At 53.0% G+C, this 24,487-nt stretch overlaps 3 protein-coding genes across 26 annotated transcripts in view; all 3 read left to right on the top strand.

The window, feature by feature from the left end:
- R3HDM2 (R3H domain containing 2) overlaps positions 1–7,918 on the top strand; it is a 148,871-nt gene extending 140,953 nt beyond the window's left edge. For all 19 annotated transcript variants that reach the window (XM_059936257.1, XM_059936272.1, XM_059936261.1 and 16 more), the window contains 5 exons: positions 2,617–2,786; positions 3,572–3,719; positions 4,922–5,019; positions 5,370–5,454; positions 6,356–7,918. In XM_059936257.1, coding sequence (XP_059792240.1) covers positions 2,617–2,786; positions 3,572–3,719; positions 4,922–5,019; positions 5,370–5,454; positions 6,356–6,696 — 842 coding nt within the window. In that variant the 3' untranslated portion in view covers positions 6,697–7,918. The remainder of the gene's footprint in view (positions 1–2,616; positions 2,787–3,571; positions 3,720–4,921; positions 5,020–5,369; positions 5,455–6,355) is intronic.
- Positions 7,919–9,436: 1,518 nt separating this feature from the next.
- STAC3 (SH3 and cysteine rich domain 3) lies at positions 9,437–22,174 on the top strand. 6 transcript variants are annotated; one of them, XM_059936248.1, is made up of 14 exons: positions 9,437–9,645; positions 10,392–10,452; positions 10,717–10,978; positions 11,222–11,319; positions 11,534–11,606; positions 12,473–12,570; positions 13,938–14,004; positions 14,188–14,237; positions 14,528–14,613; positions 14,798–14,849; positions 14,939–15,076; positions 21,383–21,421; positions 21,797–21,816; positions 22,002–22,174. In XM_059936248.1, exons 2-14 carry the CDS (start codon positions 10,393–10,395, stop codon positions 22,087–22,089), a joined length of 1,131 nt encoding a protein of 376 aa, XP_059792231.1. In that variant the 5' UTR covers positions 9,437–9,645; position 10,392; the 3' UTR covers positions 22,090–22,174. The 6 variants fall into 6 exon arrangements, with proteins under 6 accessions (XP_059792231.1, XP_059792230.1, XP_059792235.1 ...); XM_059936247.1 differs by having other exon boundaries at positions 21,383–21,423; positions 21,760–21,816; XM_059936252.1 differs by lacking the exon at positions 10,392–10,452 and having other exon boundaries at positions 21,383–21,423; positions 21,760–21,816.
- On the top strand, positions 22,143–24,432 carry NDUFA4L2 (NDUFA4 mitochondrial complex associated like 2). The gene is made up of 4 exons (XM_059936254.1): positions 22,143–22,227; positions 22,589–22,677; positions 23,497–23,557; positions 23,681–24,432. Exons 1-4 carry the CDS (start codon positions 22,171–22,173, stop codon positions 23,735–23,737), a joined length of 264 nt encoding a protein of 87 aa, XP_059792237.1. The 5' UTR covers positions 22,143–22,170; the 3' UTR covers positions 23,738–24,432.
- The last annotated feature ends 55 nt before the right edge of the window (positions 24,433–24,487 follow it).

Raw genomic sequence — 24,487 nt, 5'->3', positions numbered from 1 at the left:
TTTATGCGGTTTGCTCTGCCCAATCGACCTTTCTGCCCAGGTTTAATGATGCCACTTAAAAAGCCATTCACACGTTCCCTCTCCTTTCAGAGCTTTCAAGCTGAAATTGATTTCCTTATTCAACTCCCTTTTCCCCCTTCCCACTCCAACCCAGGCTCCTTCCCCCAACCTGATTAGGTGGAAGCGCTGTCACTGGGCAGTGCTGTGGGGGGTTTTCGTTTTGGGGGATTTGGGGGGTTTTTTGCCACGTGCATTAAGAAGTAGCCACAGTTCAGCTGCTAATGGATGCCACCAGCTTCTGGCTTGAGGAAGAGAAGCATAAAAATCATCTCATCAGCAGAGTAGTGCTCTCTGTCCTCAGCTGAGTGAAGGAACAACACTCCAGGCCAGCGGGGGAGGACTCAGTGAGGGGAGGAGCTCAGGCATGAGGCTGCAACTGAGAACCCTGCCTTTGTTTTTGTTCGGATCAGAGAAAATAATATGAGGACTTTGTTCTCTTTCCCCCTCCACTTTAGCCCCCTAATAGCTCCTTACGGCTACATGTTGGTATTAGAAAGAGCTTCTACTGCCTTGCTTATGCCCACACCCTACATACTCACACATCCTCTACCTTTTCCTGGCCCAGGGCATTAGGCTCAGGTTATAAGCTGCCTTCCAGAAAAGCTATAGATTTGATTATTTTTACGTTGGCCCCCTCAGGTAGCAGTGAGGTGTCTGAATAAGGTCAGTTGCAGTTTTTTGGGTAAAGAACATCGGAGCAGGTGGAGCTCTTAGGGTGGGGAAATACAATGCCCAGAGCAACTGTAGTAAAGGGGGAGTTGTTAAATGCATGACACTTCACAACTGTACAATTTTCCTGTGGCCCTTTTACAAGCCATGCTGATGAATACCCTGTCCCCTTTGGCAGGGGAAGGGGAGAGGTGAGCCTGTCGAGCCTGTCGCTCTGAGTATCTGTGCTCTCTGATTGTATGAGCCCTAGAGGATGGGGGGGGGGGCACAAACTGGGGAATAGGGTGCAACAGATGCTGTGTCTCCTGAGCTGTTCTCTCAGACCTCCCACGGTTTCTTTTCCTTTCCTTTGACCGATGCTACCTGAGAAAAGCAATCACGCTCACTTCCCAGCATGACTGGTGCCCAGGGCAGAGGCTGCAACATTTCCCATCACAGGAAGCAGTGCGATGGCGGCAGCAGTGGCAGCCCCAGAGCACTGAGCCATGAAGACAGCAGCACTGCAGCAGGTTTTCGAGCTAGCGACCCTCAGTCCCATTTCTCTACCACCAGACACACACATGAACTCAGCCTGTCCATCCACAGAAATACAGTCTGGGGGGTCAAGAGCAAAGCCTCATGCTGGACAGTCCCCCGTGGGGAAGCAGAGCTCCTGCTCATCTCTCCCAGCAGGAACTGTCCCTCAAACTGCTTCTCCCTCACCCCTTACCTTGCTTTTCACCATGAGGAAGATTCAGGACTTAATGTTCCTCCTCATTGAGCCCTTTCCTTCCCCCAGACTGTGAGAGGGTAAGACTATATCCATGGTTGCCTGGGCTAAAACCTCAGGGCTGCATCCAGTCAGTCACCTTAAACCGTCAGTAAAACCTTCAGAGAGTCTCACCCTCCCACTCCATTCCTGCTGTCACTGCTCTAATTCATAATCACTTTGTTCTGTTTCAGTAGCCTCCTAACTAGTCTTCTGGTCACTAGTCTCTCCCTCCCTTCAGCCATCTTACATTCGGCCACTTGGGTTAGCTCTCTGAAACACAAGTCCTGTTCCCAACACCTACGGGATACAACCCTTACCAGAATGTGCTTCAAACTCTGACACCAGCTATTTGTTTAATGTCCGACTCCCTAATGGACTGTTCATTCCATGGGGGTAGAGACCAGTCTTTTTGTTTGTTTGTTTGTTTGTATACCCAGTGCCCAGCATAGGAACTGGCACATAGACAAATGTTCAATAAACGTTTGTTGAATAAATGAATAAATGTATCTCATCTCCTACTACTTCCCCTACATAGCCCCTGTGCCTTAGCACCTTGAATTATTTGTCATTTCCTGAGTATGACATACATCTCTATGCCATTCCCTCTACTTGAAATGTTCCCAATTCACCCAACGCTTGCCCAAGAATTATATCCTGGATCTGGTTTAGTGAAGCTATGCACATTTATCTTCTCCAGAACAACCAGAGATCGCTGACTTATCTGCAGCCATTACCAGAAAAGCCGGCACGTGCCTGCAGCCCTGGCCCAAGCCCCAGACTGGGACCTGTACCATGCCCAGACAGTTGAGCAGTCTGACCCGGGCATTTGGTAATACCCAACTTTGACAGAAATGAAGTAGTTTTCTGCCAAGCATACCAAAGTACCCCTCACCAGGTGAAGGCCAGGAGGGCATTGGCATCTTCCACTCAAACTTCCACTGGTTCGAAGTTTCCACTGGTCTGAGAGAGAGTCAGAGACCAAATCAGCAACTATCTCAGATTCCTGGCAGGACACAGTTTAAGTGACCCTGAAGCCAGTAGGTGGATTTGCTTACTGGCTTTTCCACCTAGGGTTAGCTGACAGGCCTAAAATGTAGTTTGAATTCACAACCAACTGCTTTTTTCCTGCCACCCAGGAGTGTCACCTTCTGGACCAGGTGTGGTGGTCATGCAGCTGAATGTCCCTAATGGACCCCAGCCCCCCCAGAACCCATCCATGGTCCAGTGGAGTCACTGTAAATATTATAGCATGGACCAGCGGGGGCAGAAACCTGGAGACCTGTACAGTCCTGACAGTAGCCCCCAGGTGAGTCCCTGCAACCCAGCTTTGTCTTAGCAGGGAGGTAACCAGATTCTTCTCAGGAAGTAATCTTTGCCATTGACTGAGCAACCTCTGTTACTTGTCTTTCCCTGGGCACTTTTCGGGAAGAAACACAAGAAATAGAAGAGAGCATCTTCTTTCAAGGAACCTAAGATTTAAGGTGGCAGATGGGACACATGCTTGAAAATGCTAAGGGAATACTTAAAACAGTATGTCAAAAAGTGGATATTAAAATAATACAAACTGGGCTTCCCTGGTGGCGCAGTGGTTAAGATTCCGCCTGCTAATGCAGGGGACACGGATTCGAGCCCTGGTCCGGGAAGATCCCACAGGCTGCGGAGCAACTAAGCCTGTGCGCCACAACTACTGAGCCTGCTCTCTAGAGCCCATGAGCCACAACTACGGAGCACACGTACCATAACTACTGAAGCCCATGCGCCTAGAGCCCGTGCTCCGCAACAAGAGAAGCCACCGCAATGAGAAGCCTGCGCACCACAACGAAGAGTAGCCCCCGCTCGCCACAACTAGAGAAAGCCCGCGCACAGCAGTGAAGACCCAACGCAGCCAAAAATAAAATAAATTTTAAAATAATAATAATAATAATACAAACTAATTAGAGACTAAGGGACTAGTTTGAAGGAGCAGTCTGACTTTGACAGAGTTCAGCAAGAGAAGTTTCCTGAGAGGGGTGACTGTTAAGCCAAGCCATAGGAATATCCAGAGGGTAATGTTTAGTGTGTGTATGATGTGTACTCCTCTCTCTCCCACAGGCCAACACACAAATGAGCAGCAGCCCCGTCACATCTCCTACTCAGTCTCCAGCACCCTCTCCTGTCACCAGCCTCAGCAACGTCTGCACAGGACTCAGTCCCCTTCCTGTCCTCACACAGTTCCCCCGTCCTGGGGGTCCAGCACAGGGTAAGGGGTTAGATAAGGGCTGGTTGCTGTCAAATTCGCTGTTCGCATCCCATTCCCAAGTGGGGAGATCAAGAGGGCAGCAACAGGCAGGGAACCAGTGTGGCTGGTCATCCAACTCTGGCCCTGTTTAGGCCAAAGACACCTGCCCCTCTTTAGTGCTGCCCATAGTTAATTTACTCTAGATCTCCGTTAGATATTTAGTATTTACTTCCAAGTCCCTGGTGATTATGAGCCAGGGAAAAGAAGTTCACTGAACTTTCTAATGAACAACAAAGAGTTTAATCCATCAGTACTGAGTCTGAGGGCTGGGAATATGGGGTGGTGTCAGAAACGGTATGTGTCAGAAACATTATGGTTTTAGAAGAGGGAATACTGGATTTGAGTTAAAAGACTTGGGTTCAAATTCTAGTTCTACAACTAACTAGCTTTGTGATGTTGAACATGTTACTTAAACTTAAAACAGGACCTCAGTTTCCTAATATTATAAAATGAGGTTAATCACACATAAGATGGAAACAGTCTTATCTGCTTTCTGCCGTGGCTATCAAAAGCAGTATAAAATTAAGATGAAAATATGGTTTAAAACGTCAAAGTGCTCTGAAATACAGTATTTATCACCAATAATAGGTAACACATGGTACTTAATATGTATCAAGCATTGCTCTAAGTGCTTTACTTATAAGTACTTTACTTTATAGGTGCTGTAAGTGTCTTATAGTCATTTAACCTCAGCAGTGCTAATGAGAGGAAAACATACCCAACATCCCATTTTCAGTAACAGAGCTAGGATTTGAACCTAGGCAGTCTGGCTGTAAGTCTGTGTTCTTGTCCACTGCATTGTATTGCCTCTCATGTGAGTCAGAAACTTGAGCCCTGGGTTTAAGGTGAGAAGAAACTATATGAGAAACAAAAGACAGTCATAAGGGTCTGTAGGTTTCCTCCAGGGCCTTTTGTCTTCAATGGACAGAGCCCTTCTTCAAAGGTGAAGGAACCTAATAACCCCTTTTGTCTGAGATACAGCCGAGAGCCAAGGGGTTTAGGAAGAGAGACAACTCTTAAATCAGTGACATGGGCACTCCTATCGTAGAAAAAGTAGCAATAGTATGCATTGTTGCTCTCCATCTCCAAAGCCCCATGAAGTCTCATAAAAGCCATACCATGTAGTTCAAACTCCCAGAAAACCATCTGTTCTTCCTCCCTAGGTGATGGTCACTACTCCCTCTTGGGCCAGCCATTACAGTACAATCTGTCCATCTGCCCTCCCTTGCTCCATGGCCAGTCAACTTACACGGTGCACCAGGTAAGGGTGTCTCCCATCAGCCTTAGGGCCATCAGAGTCCCCTTCTCATCCAGGCCCCTGCTTCTGAGCCATCCACCTCAACTAGCTGGGTGGACAAGAGAGACAACACAGAGAGAATGGACGAAGTGGGAAGAGCCTTTACCCCACTCCTGTACTCATTCCTGTCACCCCTTCCCCAGTGCCAAGAGGGAGAGGCTCTTTGTCTCTCAGTGGCCACTCTCTGGCCAATCTGACTGCCTGGTGGGATGGGGTCCTCAGGGTTGGGTACTGCTCCTTAATCTCTCAGAAAGACTGGGATGTAAGGCAGTCATTGTTTACCTGGAATGAGAGTTATCTTTCGAATGTTGAAGGGACAGAGTGGATTGAAGCATGGAAACCGGAGCAAGAGACAAGCACTCAAATCTGCCTCCACTGACCTGGGGACAACAGATGTTGGTGAGTGACAGGTTGCTGAATCCCCAAAAGAAGGTGCTTACCCCTCCAGCCTTGCATTACCAGCCCAGGATGGTGAGAAAAGCCAGCTTAGGGTGGGGAGTCAAAAGAGGACCTTTTCGTACTCAAGACCAAAGAGAAGCTGGAGAAGTGAGGTGTCTCAGTCCTCCTTACCAAGCAATTCCAAGTCCTAGGGAAGACGAGGGTGAAAATTGGGAATAGCACAGTGATGGGGCTTGTTGAGCCTGCTATTAACAGACAATCTTGTGGAAGTGGTCCTGACCCTGATCTAGGATGTCTACCTTTGGTAGTCCTAGACCCAGTTTAGGAGAGGCTTGATAAGAGAATATGGGGGAGTAACTCTCCTCCTGCAGGCCTACCATACTAGGCATAACAAGATCTCTTGGGGTTTCGCCTACTGAAGCAGTTTGCTAAACAAGGAAAGGAAGGGAAACTGACTTCCCTAGATGATAAGAAAGAGGAATCTACCTGGGCCAGCCTCTGGGAAGGGAATGGAACATATTTCAGATTGAGCTATTAACTTTGTGAAAGAACATAACCAAAAGCCACACTTTCTTCACAGTAATTGCACCCTGTGAGAGAACTGAGGTATAGGTTTCCAGATCTTAAATCTGGGATTCTGATTCCCAGTCTCCTCTTGCCTACATCTCTAGGCTAGGAGAAGAGAAAGTTTCCTTTGTGTCTCCTAGTTGCCCTGATCAGAGTCTGGATGGTAGGGAGTTGGGTTGATTTGGGGAGGGAGGAAAGAGCTAAGTGAGAAAGGCTGGGCTTTTGAGGACATTGTATACAGACTTGGTCAGCTGGATACTCCTCTGCTGGGCTGCTGGCCAGTCCTTCCTACTCTATACCTCTTACAACCATGTCCTGTCTCCTCCCCTTCCAGTCCTGGGACGGGTGCTGGAGGTGACAGATCTCCCTGAGGGCATCACCCGTACCGAGGCGGACAAACTCTTCACTCAGCTTGCCATGTCCGGCGCCAAGATCCAGTGGCTCAAGGATGCTCAGGGGCTGCCTGGTGGGGGTGGGGGGGACAACGGTGGGACTGCTGAGAATGGCCGCCACTCGGACCTCGCTGCCTTGTACACCATCGTGGCTGTGTTCCCCAGCCCTCTGGCTGCCCAAAATGCCTCCCTTCGCCTCAACAACTCTGTGAGTCGCTTCAAACTTCGAGTGGCCAAAAAGAACTATGACCTGAGGATCCTGGAGCGAGCCAGCTCCCAATAAATGGAGGAGAAGAAGGGACCAGCATGGCAGGGGTGGGGCAGGGTAGAGGGGGTCAAGGGGTTCTGTCAGACCACAGACAGGCAGAAGGTAAGGTAAGGTCCACAGACAGACACTAAACTGGAGCCTAAGAGAGTAGGGATGAAGATGGAAACAGAAACAGACACTCACACTGGCACTGGACTCTTTCTCACTCCCCTGCCAAGGGTCCCTCTTTTTCCCTGGTTGGCCCCATGTCTGCTTCCCTCTCTTTCCCATCCTCTTCTATGATTTTTTATCTCTTCTCTCACCATGAAATTAATTCTTTCATATTTTTTGGTCAGGTAGAATTGGGAGGGTCCCACACTCCCATGTTCTCCTATTTCCTTACCATCCCAAGCTCCCTTTTCTTTTTTGGTCTTTATGAATATATTTATATGGACAGAATTAAGAAAAATTGAAATTGATTTCCCCTTTCTCCCACCCCATCTTATCTCCCCAAACCCCACAGAGTTAAAACTTGGGCCTCCCTCCACCCCCTAGAATACTTGTATATTGTTTGTTTGAGGTTTGTGCTGCAGTAACAGACACAGTATTTAATTGCACATACAGATGTTTGCTGGGTATATTCACTGTAAATTTTATTTAATCTGATTTTTTGTTTGTTGGGGGGTTCTTCGGGGGGGGTTGATTTTGTTTTTAAATATAAAAAAAAAATCTGTCACTGGACATCAGTCCGTTTTCTGTTGCCACCCTGGTGTGGGTGGGGTCGGAGGGATTTGATGCGGGCTGGGATGGCTTTCTCTGGCATATGCACACGTATCTTCCTAACACTGTTCCCTGCATCCTGTCCTACTCCTTACAAATAATTCTGATAGATGGCTGGGTCTATAATGGGACTCTGCCACTAACTGTGGTTTATCAAGCACATCACTCTCAATTCTGGACCTCTGAGTACTTACCAGTAAAATAAGAGACTTGGACTGACTAGGCGACCTCCGAGGTTCCTTCCACCCTGTTAATTCTGTGATACTCATTTAGGGCCCTGGTAGCTAAGCCAGAGGAGTGTGAGTGACGTCCAAAACTGGGTCGAGATGCTTGCTTCATACCTGTCCGTCTCATATTCTGAAAACTCTTCAGGGATGGAGGACTTGGGCCTTTCTTTAATCCCAAAGCCAGAGGATTGGGTTCTACCTGGCAGGAACAGAACTGCATGTTTCTTACAATAAAAGCTACATCAATTGAACTTGCTGTGCCAAGATGTCATACTATCCAGGTGTGCTTAGCAGTCCCTGTTCTGTGCAGCTGAAGAAAGGTGAAGAGCAGAAGTCACTTGCCTGTAAGATAATAGAGCTTTCCTCTATCTTCCCAAAGCTAGCCCTGTTGTTTTGCAGCCTGTCAGACAAGGGCCATTAAAGAGCCTGTTGACCCAGAACCATCCAGCAGCCCCTTTTCAATGTCACCCACCCCTTAAAGAAGGAAAAAAGAACAGTGGGCAGAAATGACATAGCACATTGCCCTGGAAATCCCTTGTGTCTGGATAGCAGTATCTCTCTAGCCAGCCTCCTCTGAAGCTTGTCTGGCCCAACCTCCAACATAATCCTTTACTTCTTACAGATACAAGGGATAAAGCAGCACGACGTTACCACCTCCAAATTGCTCTGAGATGGGAGTATCTCCTTTTTCAGCCATGCCACAGCTCAGACTAGGAAAAGGCTGCATCCCTGTGAGATAAGAATGCCAGATATCTCATTGACCCATCAGATCCTATGCACCAGAGGAAAGAGATGGAATCAGGGAATCAGAATGATAAAGGAAGCTTGAGGCTTGGCCATCCTACCTCCAAGAGTCTGCAGTTCCCATGGGAAAGGGGACATTACTTACAGATGATAAAAACTCCATGTGTGACAGCTATTGCCTTCTGTCCAATATTAACAAAACAATCTCTATGTGATCATTAGACCCTCACTCCCTCAGAACCCCTCAGATGGAAGTCCCAGCCTGGCTTTTTTTTAATAGCTCTTAGAATTCCTTTCACCCTGTGGACAAGATTTTAGAGGAATAGGGGAAAGATATCTCTGGGGGCAGCTGGAGGGAACAAAGCAGTACTACATGTTCTTCACTCCCTTACAGGATAGCAGCAAGGTACCCTTCTAACTACCCATGGATAAGAAAGCAATCTAGTTTGGCTGATAGGAGAGCTCTGAAAATTCAGATGTTCCTTTCTTCACCAGTTTCCAAGCCCTTTCCTTCCTGAAGATTGGAGGCTAGATTGATGCTTGAGGGTAAAAAAAAACCATGGCCACAAGAAGGTGGTGGCTGAGAAGTCGAAGGCTAGTTCCTAAAGTAGATCCAGGGAGGGTAGAATTGGGGAGATGTTTGGACCTTGGGAAAAGGGAACGGAGAAGCCTGTTTATAATTCATCTTTACCTTTAGTCATTTAAAATCACCCACATGTAGGAATTCCCTGGCGGTCCTGTGGTTAGGATTCCACGCTTTCACTGCCGAGGGCCCAGGTGTGATCCCTGGATGGGGAACTAAGATCCCACAAGCCACACACACAGAGTGTGACCAAAAAAAAAAAAAAAAAATCGCCTATATGAGTATGCGGCATGTACCTTCCTGAATTTAGCCAGTCCTGACCTGCACACCATAGATGAAAAACCAGGCAACAGCAGCTCTGGGGGGGTGGGAGGAGTTAGGGTCCAGCCCTCCCCGTGTCCAATTTCTCTGTGTCAGCTGTTGTCGCTCAGCTGTCCACTTTCCTCCAGCCCTGTCATTTCAGCTCTGACACCAAGGCGAGAGGCTAGGAGGTCTACAAACACCGTCTGGGTAGCTGGTGTGAGTACAGAGAGTACTGGGGGGGCTTAGCCCCCAAGGAAGAGGACCAGCCCTCCCCCAGCACCACCGTCAAGATCCCAGGGGCTCCCTCTTTCCTCCACAGGCTGTGGACTGGCTTAGGGAATTCCAAACGTAAGTTGCCTCTTCATCCTCTTTCCATTTCCAGGACTGCTCACCCAAGCTTCCCCAATCCGTAGTCTATTCAGCTTCTTCATTTCTCTGCTTGTCTGTGAGTAGTTTGGGTTTTAGGAGTGAAATTATTATTATTCTACTCCAGGACAAGAGCTAGGATTAGAGGGTGGGGTGGGGGTGGGATCAGGGGAATGGAGTAGTAAGGGAAGGAAAGGCTCATATTACTCTGAAAACTTAAAATAGCTGAGGCCTGAGGCAGGCTGGGAACTAGGCACTGGGCCCCCAGGGCTCAAGAGAGAGGTAGAGGAGAACAAATGTCCCCAGCCCATCCCTCCACGCATGCTTGTGGACACACACATTAAACCTCTTGAAAGGGGATCTGGGAAGGTGTGTGTCACATTTCTATTGCCCACAGATTCCCAAGAGAAACAAAGTACCTGTAGGAAAATCCCTAAACCACACAGCCTTGTGCACTGTCTTGGGGCTGTAAACTCGGGTTGCCCCTCAGGGTAGAAGGATGGTTATTGGTTTGAGGAACTGGTTGGGAAGGTCTTTAGTCTGTTGGGCTTTTCTCTGGACTTGCATGGAATCTTTCTGCTCATAAGCCCTATGGAAGGATCTCTGTTTAACCAAATTTCTCCCAAAGCCTCCCCTTCAAGGACCACCCCACTGCAAGGGACAGGAATATGGGAGGGAAGAATGGCAGTCAGGGATTAGGTTTCACAGTGGGGTCCAACCTCTTGCAGGATGACAGAAAAGGAGGTGCTGGAGTCCTCCTGCTTCCCAGCAGAGACTCGGCAAAGTGGGGTGAGTCTGGGCTTCTGACCACCGGGTGGGGGGAGCAGGGAAACCACTGCAGCCCTTGAAGAAAAGTGCTTGAATTGATCTCACTTGTATATGACTCGTTTATTGTTAAAATGCTAGCTAGCACCCGCAGCCCCCGATACCCCCTAATCCTGGGGTGTGCCCCTTGCCCCAGGCTAGAAAAATGTATAGTTAGCTTCAGCCTTACCTACTCTAGAAAGCAAGACAGTTCTTTTAACATTGGATTTCCTTCACTCCCTCCCTCAGCTACAGCGGCTGAAGCAATTATTCAGGAAGGAGTCTACAGGGACAAAGGAGATGGAGCTTCCCCCAGAGCCCCAGGCCAATGGGGAGGCAGTGGGAGCTGGGGGTGGGCCCATCTACTACATCTATGAGGAAGAGGAGGAAGAAGAGGAGGAGGAGCCACCCCCAGAACCTCCTAAGCTTGTTAATGATAAGCCCCACAAATTCAAAGATCATTTCTTCAAGAAGCCCAAGTTCTGTGATGTCTGTGCCCGGATGATTGTGCGTGAGTCATGAAGGGAAGTGGAAAGTGTGATGTTGAAGGCAGGGGGTGGGGGAAAGTGTTTAGGAAAGGAGTATTTGTATATCAGACAGGCTGTGGTAAGATTTGGCTTTAAGAAAATACTGTTACAGACTGAGAGTGTTGGGTCCCAGACAGAGAAAGGACCTAAGAGCTAGAGTAGCAGCAATGGTACAAAGGGGAAGGGAAATCAGGAACCTCACCCAGATGTTCTCCCCATCTCCCAAGTCAACAACAAATTTGGGCTTCGCTGTAAGAACTGCAAAACTAACATCCACGAACACTGTCAGTCCTATGTGGAGATGCAGAGATGCTTCGGCAAGATCGTGAGTAGGCTCTGGGGAGCAAGAAAGTAGAAGGGAGGGGACGTGTTGCCAGCTACCTCCTTGCCAGTCCCTCCTCAAATCATCCCACCCATTTCCCTGCTTTTTTTTTCCTCAACCCATCTCTTACTCCAAGAAGGCGTGAATACTCATGGGAGAGATGGGTTCTGGACCCTACCTTGTTATCTCTAATGCTTTCTCCCATCCAATCCTACAGCCCCCTGGTTTCCGTCGGGCCTATAGCTCCCCTCTCTACAGCAACCAGCAGTACGCTTGTGTCAAAGATCTCTGTAAGTGCCCCATACGGGACCTGAGGGAATGGGCAAGCCTAGAGATGGTTTCAGCACCATCTCCAGATTGGGAAGCCAAATTCTGAAACAGACTCTATTTCCTATGGTTTTTGCTCAATCTAATATTTTAGCCATCTTGGATGCAGAGTCAATATTCCCCTGTTTCATAGCAGAGGGAGATAAGATTTAGCACGGGCTTTGTACAGTAAGAAAGAGACAGAACCAAGACTGAAACCTTCATCTGCCTGACTTCAAACTCTGCTCTTCATATGCAAAACCATTTCTAAGCATGAAGCAGACTGTCCTCATCCTTGTTAGAGCATAGTGCCAGACTCAGGGCCAGACCAAGAGCTGTGGGCATCCTGGGCAGATTCATAATTTGGCAACCCTTAAAAGTGTATTTGTTGACAATTTGCTCAACATTTATTTGGAGGAGAGGCTGAACTCTGTGAGGAGCATGGATGGAGAAAGAAGAACCCACTGGTGGTAGTACCCCAGCTTGCACATGCCACTCAGCGGAACAAAAGCCAGCAGTTAAAGGACCAGTCTCCTTAAAAGGAAAATAGTGATTCTGAGCATTCCCCAACTCCCAAGCAACTCATTAGCAGAGTTGTCTTTCCAACATCATATAATGCTCTGCCTGGAAGGAGTGCTGGTAAATATTTTTCTCCATCACATTTCCAGTGATGTCTTTAGAGCTCTTTATAAATTGATGACCCTAGGTATACCCAGCTGACACTTTCCTAATTCTAAACACACACGCACCTACTCAGTCCCATCTCTCCCTTACTTAGGAGGTCTCTCTTTCCTCCAAGCCTTTTTCTGCCTCCCCAGTAATGTCTCCTTTCTTCTCCCATTCCAACTAGCTGCTGCCAATCGCAATGACCCTGTGTTTGAAACCCTTCGCACTGGGGTGATCATGGCAAACAAGGAACGGAAGAAGGGACAGGCAGATAAAAAAAATGTGAGCACCCAATTTTCCTACTGAGGCCTTCCAGAGACCCCATGGAGCAGGTCCTGTCTCCTCTCTGGAAAGCTGACAGAAGTAGGGATCCTCTTCCCCTAAAATTGCACATAACCCAACAGACAAATTTTTGCATGCAGTTTTAAAAGGCCTCAGTTTAACAATTCCTGCCATAGCATGTGTTTACTACAGGAGCTCCCTTCTGAAATTGTCAGATAAACCACCATAACTAACTAAAGGCTAGGCCCCAGGGCCCTGGCATTGCCAGGCAACAGAGGAAAAGCTATGCTTTTGGATTTGGAGAGGAGAGCTTGTCATGCCAACTAATCAGAGAATTCTAGAGCCCCCCCAAGGGTCCATGAAGATAATCTGGTCTGACCCATTTATCCTATAGATGAGGAAACTGAGGCACAAAGCTTGTGGCCAAGAGCACCTTCATTTCCTTTTGTAATAGGTTACTAGATTGGTAATACAATAGACGTATTTAGTTCAGCAAGGAATTTGTTAGCATATCCTTATATCTTTCTGGACAACAAGGATGGACTAATGTGGATAATGGTTACAGTTAGATGGATTCCTAAAATTAGTTGAATGACAGCCCCCAAAGGATTCTGGTCCTATAGGGAGTTTCCAACTAGAGGGAGATTTCTGATGCTTTATGACATGATTTAGTCCTTAGTCCTCACCTATGGACATTTTTCTCTCTGATACAAATGAAGATATAAATGATATATCCCATTAAGTTTGTGGGAAACCTAGGAGGGAAAACTCATACCCTGAATAATGTATTGAAAAATCTTACAGACTAGAAGAAAGACCAAGAACTAATCATTCAAAATTGTGTAAGGAAAAATACCTAACTGTTCTTGGATCAAAAAAAGAAAACCAACTGCACAAAAACAGAACTAGAGATCTGGCCTCAAAGTAGTTGATATGGAAGTTGGGTGCAAATTAGGGATTTCTTGGAGTGAACTATGACTTATAAGGCACTATCAATGTGATCTGACTGCTTCCAGAAAGGCCCACTCGGGTTCTGTTCTTTTAAGGGAATTCTAAAAATTGTGCTAAAAATTGTAATTTTTCTCTTACACACTGTAGTATTTTTAAGGGCAGACATTATAGTAAAGGACGTGGATTTTGCAAGGTAGTGAGCTTCCTGTCAACTACATTCAAGCACAATGTGGGTGGTCACCTGCCATGTTATTTCAGAGGAAGTCCCTGCATTAGGCAGGTGGTTGACTAGATACTTCTTCCAAGGCTCCTTCCAACACTGAGATCCTATTCTCTAGTTCTCTGGTCTGACTTGAGAGCCAGGGCAAGCATGGGTTTCCAAGACAGCATCTTCCTAACTCTAGTGCCCTCTCCAGTCTCTAGCAGCCATGATGGAAGAGGAGCCAGAGTCTGCCAGACCACAGGAAGGCAAACCCCAGAATGGTGAGTAACACCCACCTCCATCCATAGAGATGGAGGAGGGTCAGAGCTCAGCTGTGGCACAGGAGATGGAGGGCCAAAGAGCCATGCCAGGTTTGGAGGTAAGAGGCCCTGGAACAGTAAGGTAAGGGATTGAGGGCTACACTCCAGAAGCCAGAGACAATTTTTCGGTGTTTCCCATTCCAGGAAACCCTGATGGGGATAAGAAAGCTGAAAAGAAGACACCTGATGACAAAGTGAGAATATTTTCTCCCTACAGAGACCCCAGTCCTCTCCCCAACCCAGGTCTGACACCACTCACGCCACTCACGGCCTCAGCAGAAGCTCACACTTATTTCATGGGTTCCAATCATTAACCTGTCTTCTCTACCACCTCACACATACACACAGCCAACACATTCCTCTTAGTTCTGGGACAGGAAAGAGGTGGAATGTAGTGTGTCTAGAAAATACCCCTACCTTGGCCTCCTGCCCCTCAGTCTGGGACAGAGGTGCCCTGAGACTCATCACCCCCTTTCACCCCCAGCACAAGCAGCCTGGCTTCCAGCAGTCTCATTACTTTGTGGCTCTCTATCGATTCAAAGCCCTGGAGAAGGACGATCTGGATTTCCCGTGAGAGGCCTTAGGATTGGGGTGGCAGTGTACTGGGAGTGGAGAGGGGAGAGCCCAGCTCCCTATGGGAAAGGAAAAGGGGGGACTCAGGCATGGAGCCTATTTGGGGCTGGACCTGGGCACAGCCAAGGGACTGAATGTGTAAGGCCCCTAAATCTCAGAGGCCCCTTCCTTCCTCTCCCAGGCCTGGAGAGAAGATCACAGTCATTGATGACTCCAATGAGGAGTGGTGGCGGGTAAGAGAAATGTCTGAGACTCGGGTGGGACATGGGTTGAGTTTAGAACCAGAGATTGTGAGATTAATTCCCCCTACCATCTCCTTTAGGGGAAAATAGGGGAGAAGGTCGGATTTTTCCCTCCAAACTTCATCATTCGGGTCCGGTCTGGAGAGCGTGTGCACCGCGTAACGAGATCCTTCGTGGGGAACCGCGAGATAGGGCAGATCACTCTCAAGAAGGACCAGGTAGCTCTGGTGCCCCAACTCAACCCCAGGCCCAGAGGCTTCTCTGCAAACTACACTCCTTGCAGATCTTAAAACATTAATGGGACTAGATTGGGCCTCCATAACTCTGGACTCCCCTGCTCAGCTCTTCTACTGTTTTCTCTTGACTCCTCTCCTCCCTCGTCCCTTAATCCTTTAGATTGTGGTGCAGAAAGGAGATGAAGCCGGTGGCTACGTCAAGGTCTACACCGGCCGCAAGGTGGGGCTGTTTCCCACCGACTTCCTGGAGGAGATTTAGGCGTGAAGACGCCTGCTGGCGGGAGATAACCAAACCCCATTCTGGGCAGGCCCAGTGGAGGTTGGGGAGAAAAGGGGCGAAAGCAACTATACTGCTGGGTGGGGGAGATGGGAAGGCCCGCCGGAACGTGACGGTGCTTCCGGGAAGGGACTGGTTCCCGTCCCCCTCCCCCGCCGAGGGCGTCGGATACTTGGTGCCGGGAGCAGCCTCACTCGCAACCCCTCAGGTCCAGCCTTTGAGATCTGGAAAAAGAATGCGTCTCCACTAGGGAGACGGGAGTGGGGATTGAGGCGAAGCATCGAATGTTGCGAATTTATTAAAGTTTTGACAAAAGTTAGAAAAGTTTGCTGTTTAACTGGGGGCCGAGGGGAGAGGGAGGAGAGTGCCTAGGAAGGGGTGGCGAATCTTCCCCAGCTCTCCCCTCACTACCATCGGGTAACCCGAGACCCACCTGGGCCGAGGCTGGTGCGAGGTGGGGAGACAGATGCGTCCGCCAGGCAAGGCCTCTGTCGTTAATGAAGAAAGGGGAGCTGGACTGGGGTCACGACCCCCGCGCCCCTGCTGCTGGGAGCAGGATCGGGTAGCAGGGTAGGCCCCACTAGCTCTTAGTGATTTCGCCGTGGGCAGCTCCTTGCATTTCCGAACCTGGCTCAGTTCCGAGCTAGGCCGCCAGGGGGCGATGCAAGATCTCGGTTGAAGTGCGAGGGACGGGGGTGGGGGGGGGGGCAGGGGGGAGAGGAGAGAACCGGAGACACCAAGCCCGAGACCCTGGTCCTGGAAGGGGGTGGGGTGCGTGCCGTCTCCATGGCAACACTTCCTCAAGTCCTCCGGGAACTGAGCGAGCGAGACTGGGGGGGGGCTAACCCCTCCCGCGCTGCCCCCGCCCCAGCCCTTTGCGACAGGTACCAAGTGAGAGGGCGCGGGGCAGACAGCTAAGCAGCTCAAGCGGAGACCCCCACTGCGGTGTTCCGTATGCAAATGTATCATTTGCATATGCAAATATGCAAATGTACCAGCCCAGGTCGCGGTGGCAGGTGGCGGGGAGCGGGAAGGTGTAGGAAAGGGAGCTGAAGGAGACGAGGAGTTTAGGGACCTGGGAGCGGACCAGTGAGCGGCAGCCTGGGGTGGCCGCTGGAATGGGGCTGGCTGAGGGTCTTGAGCGAGATGGCGGGTGGGGGAGGGTCAGCCTGGCCAGTCAAGAGATCCTCTTCTCTTCTGCCGGTTGTCAGCCAGGCCTGAGGTTGGCACCGCCTAGCAAGGTTGGCAGCGGGAGCCCGGGCACCATCTGCTGCTGGCGGGGGAAGGGCAGAGTCTCAGCTGGGCTGGGGAAGAGGAGGGCCCGGGACGGGAGCCGCCCCCCTTCCTTCCAGAAGGCTGAGGTGTGTTGGGGGTAGGGAAGCACACGAGAAGACTCGCCTCAGAACCTGGTTCGGTTTTCTGTTCCCTTTGCCCTTGACTGTCCCGGACGCCTTGGGGCGGCGGCGGGGTCATAAAGGGAAGCTCAGGCAGCCCCCTCGAATCACGGTTGGGCTGGAATAGCAGATCGCAGGCCCCCCTCCACCACCGCACACAAATCAAACCTTTGCCCCCATCCCTCCTCAGGATCCACCTACCACCAAAGCGGGGGGCAGGGACGGATAGGGCTTGGGTCGCAACTCTTCATCAAACGATCAAAGGGACTCACAACCAGAGCCCCCCAAGATCCTCGAGAGCGCCCCACACACATAATGCTGAAGCAAAACCAATTTACTGGCTCATTGGGCGGCAGTGCTGGTGTAGGGGTACCGAGAAGCAGAGAGAGCTGCTGTTCTCTCCCCCTACACTCGGGGGGCACCCTCCTCCCCCGCCTCCCGGAGCCGGCAGCTGTCCCTAATTAGAGCGGCGGTTTAATTGGATTTATCAGCAGTTAATAGGAAATTAAGCAAAGGGCCCGAGAGAGGGAGGGCGGGAGGAGCGGGGAGGCTGTGCCGAGTTCGAAGGACGGGTGCTGGGGTGTCAGGGGTGGGGACGCAAGGCCCAGTTATAGCAATTGAGCCTCTTGGTCACACCCTCCCCCCACTACTTGCCCCGCGCGTGGACCCTGGGGAAGAGAGCAGGTCTCAGGAGAGGGAGGCAGGAGGGACAGCGACCCTGTGTGAGCCCCCAACGCCCCCCACCCCTGCCAGCAGCCACCTGGGTGATGGATGATGCTGCTTCACACGGCAAAGGTCATAAGTCTGGGCCAAGGAGCTGACTGAATTGAAAACAGACTGAAGGAGGGGCCGGGTTACTAGGGTCCAGAACACAACCCACGTCCTACCCCTCCCCAGTGCCCACCCGGCTCTTAGCAAAGAAAGTGCCCCTTGAAGTCCGAGGATTGAGCAGCACCAGGGATGAGCCTGCCTCCTGGCTGTGTTGGGGATGTGCTGGGAGTCTCCCTAGGCAGTTGCTAATATCCCTTTATGGCTTTCCCACCTCTCCCCCAGCTACCCGGGTTGAGGCTGGCAGGGTCGGCTGTGGCCAGAGAGGCCTAAGGTCTACACCACTGGCCCTGGGGGCCAAGAAAGGAAGTTTGTAGGCAGTCAAGCAGGGGCACAGGGTCCACAGCCCCAGGAATCTCCTATCATCAGAAACTCATTATATGGCTAGACTAACAAGGCCTGCTTCAAGGATCCCAGTGACCTCTCTGCCACACTTCGCCACCGCAGGGCACAGGCAGCAGCTCTGGCATGTGTGGGTGTGAAACTCTGAGTGTGTGGGGGAAAGGGGGAAGGGGGTTTCTCTGTGCCCCTGCTGATTATGGGTGTCTGTGTCCCTGCTCTGTAGTGTGTGTGTGTGTGTGTGTGTGTGTGTCTGTGCCCTGAATGTGTGTCTATCAGAGTCCCAGGTGTTGTGTGTGTGTATATGTGTGGACCCCTGGTATGTATGCCCCTGGTGTGTGCCTGTGCCGCTGAGTATGTGTCTTGTCCCCGATCTGCCCCACCCCTAACCTCTTAAGATTTTTGGCTGTCTCAGCCCCTGGGTGTCAGATGTACATATGTGCTTTGACGGGTCTACGTGTCTGTGCATTCTTCACTCCTGCGTGTGCCCCGCGTGTGGGCATTTACGTGCGCTTCTACCTGCAGGACCGTGTATGTGTGAGAACAAGGAAAAGCTTCTGGTGAGTGTGTGTTGTTCGGGCGTCTCTGCCTGCAGGTGTGTGTGCCTCAGTGACAGTGCGTGGGCGTGTGCCTGGGTGTGAGCCGCGCGGCGGCGTATATTCGAATGACAGTGTGACGCACGCACGCTCGTATATGTGTGTGTGTGTGCGCGCGCGCGCGTGTGCGCTCGCCAGGGTGAGTCTCCCGTCCCCGCCCCTTCCTCTCCCGATTTCTATTCCTCTCTCCTCTCCGGGCGGGCTTGGCTCCGCCGTCCGCATCATCTCCATCCATTATTGAAGAAAGAGCCGCGTCCGCTCCAATCACATCAACACCCCCCGCCCCCCTCAGTTCCGCTCGCCCCGCGGCCCCTCCGGGTGCTGGGGAGTGGGGGAGCCGCAGCGCGGCGGGTGCGCCGGGCAGTAGCGGACTCATGACCCTATGCCCCGAGCTGGGCCAGGCACCGGGACGCCGGGGTCCCGGGCGGAGAGCGCTTTGCATAAACAGATGGCGCAGGCGTCTTTGTCTCGCTGGTTCGCTCGCTGCGCGGCTCCCGGCTCCGCGGCTGTCTGGCTGATGCAATCATGATCATCTCAGAGCCTCGGGACCCGGCGTCCTTAATAGCGGCAGAGGGGGTCAGGGGCCCCGGGGCTCCCGAGCAGATGCTGGGCACTGTGTCTTCCCACCCTGGCGCCCCCTCCACGCCCCACTGCTGCAGACGGAAGACGGAGCCCGCGCCAAGGTGACGGGCGTGTGGAGGTGACCGGGAAGGGGACCCTGGGCAGTGCCCCGAGGTGTCCCCAGGCTGTCCCGTTGGACTGCTGCAGGCCCCCAGGGGCAGCAAGGCAGAGAATAGGAATAGAACCGGGGAATGGGAGGGGGGAGAAAGACAGTGACAGAGAGAGAGAGGCATTTGTAAAGAGGCACAGCGAGGTAGAGCAATGTAGAGGGAAGGAGAGACGAACGGAGGGAGACACAGAGAAACAGATGCAGGGGGACACAGCCAGGTAAAGAGAGCTGCAGAGGGAGAGACAGAATGAGAAGGAACGGAGAGACAGAATGAGAAGGAACAGAGAGACAGTGATAGGGTCTGAAGCAGACACAGAAAAAATGGGCAGCCAGAGACTGGGGCGGGTAGGGTCAGAGGGCAGAGAGCAGTCTCGGAGCGGAGGCGGAGCCCCGGGCATCTGGGGCAGCCCAGCCTGTCGAGAGAAACTGGCCTGAACCTGGGGTGCCCACAGCTGGCGAAGTGGGAGCTTCCGCGTCCCCTCTCCTTCCCTTCACTCGGCCCCACCTCACAACAGAAGAGTGGAAGCTGAGGGACCCACTGCCTTGGCGGTGAGAGTGGCAGGAACGGCTGGCCTGCTGGCCGGACCGACACTCCTGGCACTAATTTACCTGCTCAAAAGCCGCGGGGCACAGGGCCAGCGCGGCCCGATAGGGGGCGCCTGGGGCATCGTCCCCTAAGAGCTTGAGAGCAGCTCCGCCTCCAGGGGGCGCCCGCACCCACGGCCCCGCTGCCAACTTGTTCCGTGGAGTCCAGCTGCTTTTGACGTTCGGCTCCACCAGAGCGCAGATTCGTGTCCTGTACGGGTTAGGGTTCAGAGTCAGATTCCAGCGGGAAACCAGCCCGCCCCTGGCCACGCCTACTCCGCAGCTAATGACCTCTGTCGGCTCGGTCAGCGTGGCCTGAGTCCTTCTGGTGGGAAAATGCGGGGAGGTGGGAAGAAATGGGATGTGGAACCCAAGGAGTTCTGTGTCTCAGCTTGGCCCCAGAGACCACGATCCAGAGATGGGCAGGACCTTAGAAATAGGGTCACCGACAAGGGGTGAGAGACAAGTACCAGAAGCAGGTGAAGGGGCAAGGAGCCCCAGAGAGGCAAGAGCGAAAGCAGTAATGTAATAAGGAACTCCGGCAGAGGCCCAAGGCAGGAGGATCAACGGCGGCTCCAAGGAAAGAAGCGGGTCAGAGGGTCCGGAATGCGCTAGGCCTGGGTCACTGGAACTCACAAGAAAGGGCACCGGAAGGAAGGAGAGGGCCCAAGAAGCAAAGGGGCGCGGTACAGGGGCCAGACATCCCTATCGGCATCCTGGCGCCCCAGCTGTGCCACAAGAGCCAGATGTGCAGCCCAGCTGTGCGGCCCTCGACCTCGAGCTCCAGGAGTGATTTTTAGTCCCAGAGGCTGGAGGGCTAAGGGGCACAGGTGACAGGACACCTCAGCCTCTGACCCAGCCCTGGAGGTGCGGGTGCTCAGGGAGGGCCGGGCTCTGTGCTGCTCCAGGCTCTGACATCCCGTCAGTCGCCCTCCCCCGTCCCCCCACACACGTAAGCACTGAGTCTCTTTCTCTTTGTTCTCGCCGTGTCTCTGACACTTTATCTCATTATCCGACGGAGGGAGGCGGAGAGCTCGGGACCCCGCAGCCTAATTACAGCCGCGCTTATCAGCGCAGGAGGCTGGGGATGTATCAGCTCGGGGCGAAAGCAGGAGGGCCCCCAGAAAGGGACTTCTCCCTCTCGGTGCTCTGAGGGGCACAGCGGTGGGTGCACAGCTCGCCCCTGCCTGGGCACCACGGAGCTCTGGAGGGGAGAAGTGAGAGAGCCCTGTAGGATGGGCTGCCAGGGCAGCAGTGGGGGAGGCACGGAGGATGGAGGTTAGTGTGGAGGGGGGAGAGGTGGTTAGGTCTCAGCTCCTGGGTCCCTAGGACCCCAGTTCCCCAAAGACGGTGGCAGTGAGCTTTCCCACCCTGACAACATAGCATACACGCGAGTTCATACACCCCAGTTGGTCGCCTAAAGGGAGGCAATCGCTCTACGACGCTTCTGTCTCTGTCTTTTTCTCTTTTCTCCTTCAACATCTTTTCTATCTTTCCTCGACCGTTTCCTTTACTCCATTCTCTTTCTCTCCATCACAGCCAGAGACAGAACGTGGCCTCCGTGGATGGCTACACCAGGTAGGCAGGGGAAGGAAGTCTCTCAAGCCCCCAAACTCAACCAACTGACTTATTCTATTCTGAGCCAGGTGTAAGATAATGCCCGGTTTCCCTGGCCTCCAAACACTGTTCCAGGCTAACCACAACACAACTTGGAGAAACCAACTTGAAGAAACCACCCAGGACTAGAGTGGCTGGGGCAGCTTTAGTGCTGTTGGTCTACCTGTCCTCCTCCTCTTCCCACTATACTGTGGAGGGAGACAGAACCAGGGCCCCCAAGACCTGCCAGCTCCTGGGTGGCTCTAGGGGTGTCAGGGAAGCATTACAGATGCCCTCATTCTTTCCTGGCCCCTCCTGGTCCCACCTGTGAACACTCCCACCTGCACTTTGCTGGAGGTCTGTCTGCCTGTCCCATGGTGAGTCCCTCCTCCCACTTCTGGATCCCCCTCAATCAGTCTCTGAGTCAGAGTCTGAGAGGCCTCTCCCTTGGACAAGCGCAAAGCCCAAAGCATGATGATATCCCATGGGCGAGGGTCTGACCCCTTGGAGTGGAGAGTGGATGAGGAGAAATGCCCCTGTTCCCCAACAATTCTCTTCCCAGCCGAGCCTGGAACTGCTGTAGGGAGAGAGACTGGGGGCGGGGTGAGTCTGATGAAGCGGCCGGGCTGGGCCAGGCTGGGCTGGGCTGACCCCTCCCCAGAGAGGGGCGGGACCCCAGGAGGAGGAAGGGAGCAGGGACGCTGGAGAGGACCAGACACTGGAGAGGCGATATGGCAGGAACCAGCCTCGGAGCCCGCTTCTACCGGCAGATCAAGAGACATCCCGGGGTGAGTTTGGTCCCAGGAGCCATGATTCTACCTTCTAACTCTCTAGCTGCCCTGGCAACCCCCAAATCTCCCAGTACCCTGCCTCTTGCCTAGTTCCCCCAAAGCTCCTAATATTTCTTCAGGGTGCCCTCAATCCATCCCTGCAATATGCCCTCCGTGTCCCTTGAATCCACCTCAGACAGACTCGCAATAGGTTGAGGAAGACTAAGGCAAAAATGTGGTGTGGGTGGCTGCCGGTCCTCCCTCGCGGAAGGGAGGGGCGCCAGACCCGGGGTGGAGGAGCGGGCGGGCCGAGCAGAAAAGCTTGTAAAGGGCGACTGGGAGGGGGCTGCCCCTGAAAGTTCCCTCTGTCTTCCCGCAGCTCATCCCGATGATCGGCTTCATTGGCCTGGGCATGGGCAGCGCTATGCTCTACTTGCTGCGACTCGCCCTGCGCAGCCCCGACGTCTGGTAAAGGCCGGGCTTGGGACGCAGGAAGGGGTCCTGGGTGGGGCAAGATGAGACAGGGACGCACAGGCCTCCCAGGAATGGTGGGAATGAGTGGTCCTCGCGGGAATCCCCAGGCAGGTGGCATCTCGGGGATGGAGCCCGCTCCTGACCTGCGAGGCTCCCCGCCTTCGCTCGGGCCCACCAGACAGCTCACTCCTCAGTGGCTGGCGACTCGGCCCGCTTTGGGCTGCGGAACTAGCACCGCTCCTGGCCGCGTTGCCATGGTGACGCCTCTCTGCTGGCCGCCGGTGGCCTTCTGGTACCTCTATCTCGCCGCCCAAGCGCTGGGGGTGTAGCCGGGTGAGCTGCTGCGGGTGCCTTTGGGGCCGGGGCGGCGCGGAGACCGAAAGCCCCGCCAGAGGCGGCGGCAGCAGCGTAGGGTCCTCCAGCACGCAGAAGCACCCACGGCGTTGTCTGAATTCGAGGCACGTCACTACAACCCCAGCGCCTCGGGATTTCTGCCTGATTCCCACCGCTCTGCTCTATGGAGCTAACTTGGGGTGGCAAGGAGCAGGCGGGAGTCCCTGGGCCGGGTTGTCACGTCTATCACCTGGCCCCAGGCTGACAATGCTGACAGCCTTCTTGTCTCACTTGTCAGCACCCGCTAACGTGCCCCCTCCCCTCTCAGTCTCTGGGAAATGCCCCCCACCTCCGCGGAAGAGGGGGCGTGCTGGGGCGGGGGCGCAGACCCTGCTGGTCCCCTGAAGCTCCAGAGTCCTAGCTCCCAGAGAGGAAACCCTAACCCTCCCCCTCCCCCTCCCTCGCCCTCCCTCTCCACAGCTGGGACCGAAAGAACAACCCCGAGCCCTGGAACCGCCTGAGCCCCAATGACCAATACAAGGTAACTCCCAGTGGCTTCAGGGTTGCGCCTCGATCCGCTCATCTCTTGATCCCAGCTGGCACCTCCCACCCCAGCAAAGGGAGGCCTAGGGCACTCGGTGCAATCCCCCTTTCTCTCCTGTAGTTCCTTGCAGTTTCCACTGACTATAAGAAACTGAAGAAAGACCGGCCAGACTTCTAAGCCTGGTTGCAGAGCACGTCGATGTAAACCACCACCAGCCAGCCTACTCATTTCTTCCACTCTCCACCGTCAACCCCAGGGCACCACTCTAGCCACCCTGTCCAGCTCCTGCTTACACAGGCCAGTTCCCACGAGGAGGCAGGCAGCTCCACCCCCACCCTCTTCCTTTGCTCCCAGCAGCGGAAGCACCTCTGACCCTCAGCTTCAGTCCCACGATGGGGGAGGGGGAGGGGGAGGGGGAGTTAGGTGGGCAGGCAGTAGCCTGGGCAACCCAAAAGGCCATGCCAGTCCCCCTGCCCCGCGGGCCTCACAGGGCGTGGTGCACACTACGTGTGGAGCGTGGCCTACGTGAGAGCCAAGACCAAGCAGAGGCCTGAGTGCCAAGTGACGTGGCGGGCCCCACGTTAGCCCAGGCTCTGGGCACCAGCCCAGGGGCGGTGCTTTGGCTCGACTGGGCTCGGCCAGGCTCGTCACTGACAGCCCAGCCAGCTTGGGATGAGGCACCTACACCCAAGGAGGTGAAGCTTGCTCCTCCCAGTGCCCAAGCCCCCTGCTTCCCGTGCCAATGGGCACCCCCTCCCACCTCACACCTGGGCCTCCCCCTGCCTTCCCCACCCCTCCCCTGCTCCTCTCCGTCCCCTGGGATCAAACAGAAGCAGCCGTGGGCAAAATACAATTTCATTTAACAAATTGAATTTGCTGCGCCTGCTAATCACGTCTGGTGTCGGCTCTGATCAGAGGGAGAGGAGA

This window comes from Balaenoptera ricei, chromosome 10, assembly GCF_028023285.1.
Source record: "Balaenoptera ricei isolate mBalRic1 chromosome 10, mBalRic1.hap2, whole genome shotgun sequence".
In the NCBI taxonomy this organism is placed as follows: domain Eukaryota; kingdom Metazoa; phylum Chordata; class Mammalia; order Artiodactyla; family Balaenopteridae; genus Balaenoptera; species Balaenoptera ricei.
This window is presented reverse-complemented; position numbering and strand designations above follow the sequence as displayed.

Coding starts and splice junctions, on each gene's coding strand:
- STAC3 (XM_059936247.1), top strand. CDS start 10,393: ATGACAGAAAAGGAGGTGCTGGAGTCCTCCTGCTTCCCAGCAGAGACT. Junction 10,979..11,221: donor CTGTGCCCGGATGATTGTGC/GTGAGTCATGAA, acceptor CCATCTCCCAAG/TCAACAACAAATTTGGGCTT. Junction 15,077..21,382: donor TCACTCTCAAGAAGGACCAG/GTAGCTCTGGTG, acceptor TCTCCATCACAG/CCAGAGACAGAACGTGGCCT.
- NDUFA4L2 (XM_059936254.1), top strand. CDS start 22,171: ATGGCAGGAACCAGCCTCGGAGCCCGCTTCTACCGGCAGATCAAGAGA. Junction 22,678..23,496: donor CTGCGCAGCCCCGACGTCTG/GTAAAGGCCGGG, acceptor CCCTCTCCACAG/CTGGGACCGAAAGAACAACC. Junction 23,558..23,680: donor GCCCCAATGACCAATACAAG/GTAACTCCCAGT, acceptor TCTCTCCTGTAG/TTCCTTGCAGTTTCCACTGA.